The sequence below is a fragment of the Colossoma macropomum genome, unplaced genomic scaffold (assembly GCF_904425465.1).
Source record: "Colossoma macropomum unplaced genomic scaffold, Colossoma_macropomum, whole genome shotgun sequence".
NCBI lineage: Eukaryota > Metazoa > Chordata > Actinopteri > Characiformes > Serrasalmidae > Colossoma > Colossoma macropomum.
The window spans coordinates 2,769,306-2,775,305 of record NW_023494787.1 but is presented as its reverse complement, the minus strand read 5'-3'; the positions used below and the strand labels follow the sequence as shown (position 1 = coordinate 2,775,305).

General features: G+C 39.4%; 1 protein-coding gene across 1 annotated transcript in view; it reads right to left on the bottom strand.

Annotated features, from left to right (window-relative positions):
- Positions 1-2,580: 2,580 nt before the first annotated feature.
- Positions 2,581-6,000, bottom strand: part of LOC118804995 (SH3 and cysteine-rich domain-containing protein 2-like) — a 39,279-nt gene continuing 35,859 nt past the window's right edge. The window contains exons 9-11 of the mRNA XM_036565587.1: positions 3,872-3,923; positions 3,527-3,664; positions 2,581-3,112 (exon numbers count right to left, since the gene is read on the bottom strand). Coding sequence (XP_036421480.1) covers positions 3,014-3,112; positions 3,527-3,664; positions 3,872-3,923 — 289 coding nt within the window. The 3' untranslated portion in view covers positions 2,581-3,013. The remainder of the gene's footprint in view (positions 3,113-3,526; positions 3,665-3,871; positions 3,924-6,000) is intronic.

The window sequence follows — 6,000 nt, the reverse complement described above, 5'->3', positions numbered from 1 at the left end:
CCGGTTACAACAAAACAGTTTTGTAAAATGGCCTTTTTTATACATTTAAGCTAAAACTGGAACTACGTTATCATCCGCATCGTTTGTGCAATCACCATATTGTGCTAAGGAAGGAAGTTTTTTTTCTTTTTGTTTTGTTTTTATAGTTCATATTGTGTTCTAAACCATATCACCTTGCCTAAGCGACCTGAATTAAAACCCAGTGGATGTGGTTTGAGCGGATTGAGAGACGTTTCATGCATGTATTTACGCAAATGGTTTGGGTGACTATTGACTTCCAGTGTTTGTTAGTAACACTAGCCTAGCATCTCCAATAATAAATGAAAGAATCAAAATTTGGACACCAAACATGTCTTGGTTGATCAACTACATTTGAGGTAAGTCATATATATATATATATATATATATATATATATATTTGTTTTTCGTAGAACCATTCCTTTATAGAAGAGACATGAGAAACTGACATGTCAGAAATGTGAGTGCTGGACCGCAGGTGTGTGTTTGGCCCAGTTTATGCTGCAAATTAATGTCCATATTTTCTGATCCAATCAATATAATGGATTCACAATCCAATCGAGGGTCAGTGCATTAATACCAGCGTCTGAAATTGACTTTTGTTCCCCACCTGCCACTTGTAGGAGGTACATTAAATTTTTTACCCGCCGTTTAAAATGAAATGCTTGCACTGGACAACATTTTGAAAACATTTGATTGACACTCTGGATGATTACCTTTTCCAGGATCCACCCACAAATGTGTTCATTCATAGATATGGTTGCTATGCTAGCAAGCTTTACAGAAAGCTGGCAAAAATCCCATTCAGCCTAATGAGAAACTGTAGAACAGACTCAGTTTATATCACAATACCTACCTTTAGAGTCAGTTATTCATTCAGTCTAATGAGAAACTGTAGAACCGACTCAGTTTATATCACAATACCTACCTTTAGAGTCAGTTATTCATTCAGCCTAATGAGAAACTGTAGAACAGACTCAGTTTATATCACAATACCTACATTTAGAGTCAGTTATTCATTCAGGCTAATGAGAAACTGTAGAACCGACTCAGTTTATATCACAATACCTACATTTAGAGTCTGTTATTCATTCAGCCTAATGAGAAACTGTAAAGGGCTTTGTTTAGAGTCTCTACATAGTGTTGAGTTTCCAGTTTAAAATGCTGTGCAACTGAGCTGGACTCTGTAGTTCTAGCTAATCAAAACATGGCAGGTTGGACAGCAAATTAGCCACCATGCTAATGTTGGCCAAACTAAAATAAATAAGTATTTTTTTGCGTGGTAACCCAACATCAACTAAATATTCCTCTCTTTTGGAGTTCATTAAATACATCATCACATGTTGGTTTAAAGTACTTTTCAAATATAAGAATATATATAACAATACTTATATTATTCCGATATCATTATGCATCTCCATAAATGAATAACACACTCTAAATTTAGTCTGAGCTCTGTAAAACATCCTAACAGTAGCTAGGAAAGAACACATTTATGGGCAGAGCATGGGAAAAGTTCAACGCCACAAAGTCTGGATGAAAAAATGATCTGAAAAGTTGAGGGGTGAAATCGTTGCTCATGAACCCCACAGTTTACCCACATGTGCCGGGCGGCGGGTGTTAATTCCAAAAGCTGGCTAATATGCCTCCATTTAATCCCAGCATCTGCATCAGGATCTGTCTGGAAGTCCTCAGCGGAACGATTCATCCTGTAGATGTCATGATGGCTGAAAACAGAAAGCTGGAGTATATCCACGACTATAACCACGACAGCAACTAATCACCTCAGACTGTCTGATCTAATCCCATTCTGATCCCACTCATGTATACATCCTGTCTCCTGAATGGTGTCCAGATATGGGATACTTTTTAAAGCCAGATGTAGATGGGGTCTTCAAATCAGGATGGGGTTCTGAGATCCACACCCCAACGACAGGTCATCTAGGCCTGATTTGGTGGTAATGACAGTCATACAGTGTATGTGTGTGTGTGTGTGTGTGTGTGTGTGTGTGTATGAGTGTTTATGTGTAGTCAAAATTTGTGTGGGGCTTAAAAATGAGAACACACTCATAGCTTCTGAAGAGACGTAGTTCTAGCTTTAGGCATTCGAAGCATTCCAGAGATACAGTAGATCACCACTGGGCCGTTGTGTTGCTACCATTGGGTCACTTTTGGGTCACCACTGGGTCACTGCTTGGTTACCTTTGGGTCAACAGTGGGTTGTTGTTGAGTTACCATTGGATCATTGTTGGGTCACCACTGGGTCAATGCTTGGTTACCTTTGGGTCAACACTGGGTCTTTGTTGGTTTACCATTGTGTCACCATTGGATTGCTGCTGGGTTACCACTGGGTCAATATTGGGTCGTTGTTGGTTTACCATTCTGTCACCGTTGGACTGCTGCTGGGTTACCATTAGGTCAACATTGGGTCATTGCTGGGTTACCACTGTCACCTTTGGACTGCTGCTGGGTTACCTTTGGGTCAACGTTGGGTCATTCTTGGGTTACCACTCTGTTACCGTTGGACTGCTGCTGGGTTACCATTGTGTCACCACTGGGTTGCTGTTGGTTTACCTTTGGGTCAACATTGGGTCATTGCTGGATTACCACTCTGTCACCGTCGGACTGCTGCTGGGTTACCTTTAGGTCAACATTGGGTCACTGTCGCCGTTGTGTCACCATCGTGTTGCTTTTGGGTTGACGTTGGGTCTAACTTGGGTTGCTGTTTGGTTGCCTTTGGCTATCTGTTGGGCTACCACTGGGTCACTGTTGGGTTACGATTGGGTGACCAATGGATCACTGGTGTGCTACCATGGGGTCACCGCTGGGTCACCATTAGGTCACTGTTGGGTTACCACGGGTGACCATTGGGTCACTGGTGAGTTACCACTGGGCCACTGTTAGGTTAACACTGGATCACCACTGTTGGGTAAGGTGTTTTTGAGGATATGGGACAGTAAAGTCTGAAATGCAAGCCTGAAGCTCGTCCAGAATGTCAGATTTCCTCCAGAGAGCGGGTGGGCACCAGTCCTCGTTTTCTCCCACTGCACAGCTTTAGATATCCTTCACTGTCCTCATTCTTCCCCACACAGATCTACAAGACCATAGAAAAGACAGAAAGCACTGCATGTATTACTCTTTATACAGTAATAACACTGGGGTCACCACAGGGGTCTAAAACTCTGTGGTACAGTACAGTTCAGTGCTTTCAGCTCAGTGGTGAACTGTTTCTTGCACTGCAGCAGAAAAACACTGTGCAGGATCTGAAAGCTGCACTACACTGTATATTAGAGCTGCAGTGATTAATCAACAAAGTCGATTAGTCATCAGTGATATTGATATGGCTTCCACTGTTCATTTAAAAGTGTCCTGTATTGGTTTGTAACAGACGTCTTTAAATCTGGAAACTGAACCCAGTTTCCGGTACATGTTAGGAGCTTTGATTAGGGCATGTTTGGGACTTTTTGGGTAAAATATGTGTAAAAATGTACACATATGTTTTTATCACCTGATCTTCCTTAACAGCCATGTGACCCAGTTGTCGGTTTCCTTGGGCAGCCTGAGTGACCCTCCACACTCGCTCACCTGGACGCACTCGCTGGACAAAATTAGCAGGGAAGAAGCCCACCCTGTCTCCACTTTTACCCTAAAATCAGACATACACACATACACACATGCACATGGTTACACTCTGTGGTCAAGCTTGTTTGAACTGTGACTTAAATCAGTTTGTTGATCCATTTAGGGAGGAAAAGTGGGAGAAGAACCAGCAGAAGATCTTTCCTGCAGCTCTGTCCCTCGTTCAAACACACGGTAATACAATTAGAAGAATGATGAGTAGTTTATTGCTCACCTTCCACCACTCTTCATTAGAGTCGTCAGTGACCTGCACCCTGTCACCAGGACTGAGAGAGAGAGAGAGAGAGACAGAGAGAGAGATGGACAAACAGAGAGAAGAGAAACCTCTTAGACCTCTTATGTGTGTTTTTATGAAGTCAACATTGTCCGGTGCACCGGCCGCAAAATTTCACACTGAATTTTCCTCAGTTTTATTTTCCTCACTTTTTACACAACACAGTTTGATGTAGTATGTAAACAACAGTGGTGGACAGTAACGAAGTAAATGTAATTCGTTTCTGTACTTAAGTAGTTTTTCGTGTATCTGTACTTTACTGAAGTTTTTCCATTTTGGGAGACTTTTTCCTTTCACTCCACTACATTTCAAAGTCAGATATCTCACTTTTTACTCCACTACATTATGAGAAATCTGTCGCTCCTTTTGGTTTATGTGTGTTTAAAAATGTAACATGTCAAAATGAAAGAAGCGCAAAGTGAGAACACCAATCAGGGCACAGCGGTCACTTTGTTTAGAGCTTGTTTTGACCTGTTGGTCATACTGACCCAGTGCAGCACACGGTTCAACATCAGTGCAGCAGCGTACAATTTTGGGAGAGTCTATTCAACATAAATGATGAACTAACCTAACTTTGTGTAAACAGACCACAATATAGAAATATGTACACATATGCAGTTGTGACTGACGTGTCTTTTTTCTGAATTTATACAAACACATTTCATTTTATAGTAAATTAGTTTAGGCTAGTTTATGTTTATGAACAGAGACCTACAGATGCAGTTTAGTAAGGGAAACTCATTTGTGAATCTGAGTTTAAAGTCTTTATTAAACTTAAACTTGGAACTAAGTTACAAATAAACCTTAAACTGAAACTTTGCTTGTTTGTAAAGTGATTTCAGAGCCACTCAGTTCTACCTGATGGAAACTGTTTGCCTTCAGTGTTTTGAGCTTATGATAATTTTAATAGACATCAGCATCACTAATTAATGACTCTATTAAAAGACTGGTTTACCAAGAGAGACACTGGAGTATTTTCACCTAAAATGAGTTAATGAAGCGAGTCTTGTTATAAAAATGATAATAGGACATTAAAGACATAATTAATCTTTTAGTGCTTTTACTTTCGATACTTAAGTACATTTGAAGGCAAATACTTTAGTACTTTTACTCAAGTGGAGGTCTAAAGGGAGGAACTTCTACTTTTACTGGAGTAATATTTTACCTTGGGTGTCTCTACTTTAACTCAAGTACATGGTTTGTGTGCTTCGTCCACCACTGGATAAACAAAGCCAATGTTTGTAATCATATCATTCTCTTCCCAGTTCATACAGTCTATATGGGTCAATGGCAAATTAGGATTTTCAAAATGAAAATAAAAAAAAATACAACTTAAGAGCATAGTGTGCATTTTTATATCTGCATATATAATTGGATTTATATCTATGTGTATATCTTAAATAATTATTAAACTGTGCTGGTTTGGTTGCTCCATCTGACTGACTGGTTAAGCCACCTGACTTTTCAGACTAATTTCAAATTAAACAGATGTCTACTTAGACACCCATAGAAACCTAATTCCTTGAACTTGAGTTTATATTTATACTTATATTTATACATTTACATTTTTGCTAAACTTGGTCTTCTTTATGATGCAATACCTGGCCCCGGTTTCGTAAAAGCATGTCAAAATAAAAGTCCTTTGTTTTCGGTTGTGCTGCCTGACATTTGCGGAAGGAAGACAAAACTTTTTCAGTGAAATGAGCTCTTTTAAAGTTGCCTTATTTTGCAACATTGACTTTAATTGAATTTTATTTTCATGCTAAACATTTTATTTAGAATTTTACATAACTTTTTGTTGTTCAATCAGCAGACATGGTTGAACGGTTGCACCACCTGAAATTTGTAGATTCGTATTGCAGTTTAGCCCCTCACACTAAAGTTATAAGAGGTGTTTCAGCCTGGACTGCTTTTTGAACAAGGCTCAATACAATACAGCCAATCAGAATAGAGCTCATTTACAGACAAAGGCACAATAACAAAAACAGCCTGTTTGGTTCAAAGGGATAAAGAGAAGTTGATCATGTAGAAGTGAATTATGATTGTTTTTCAGTACCTAAACATAAACA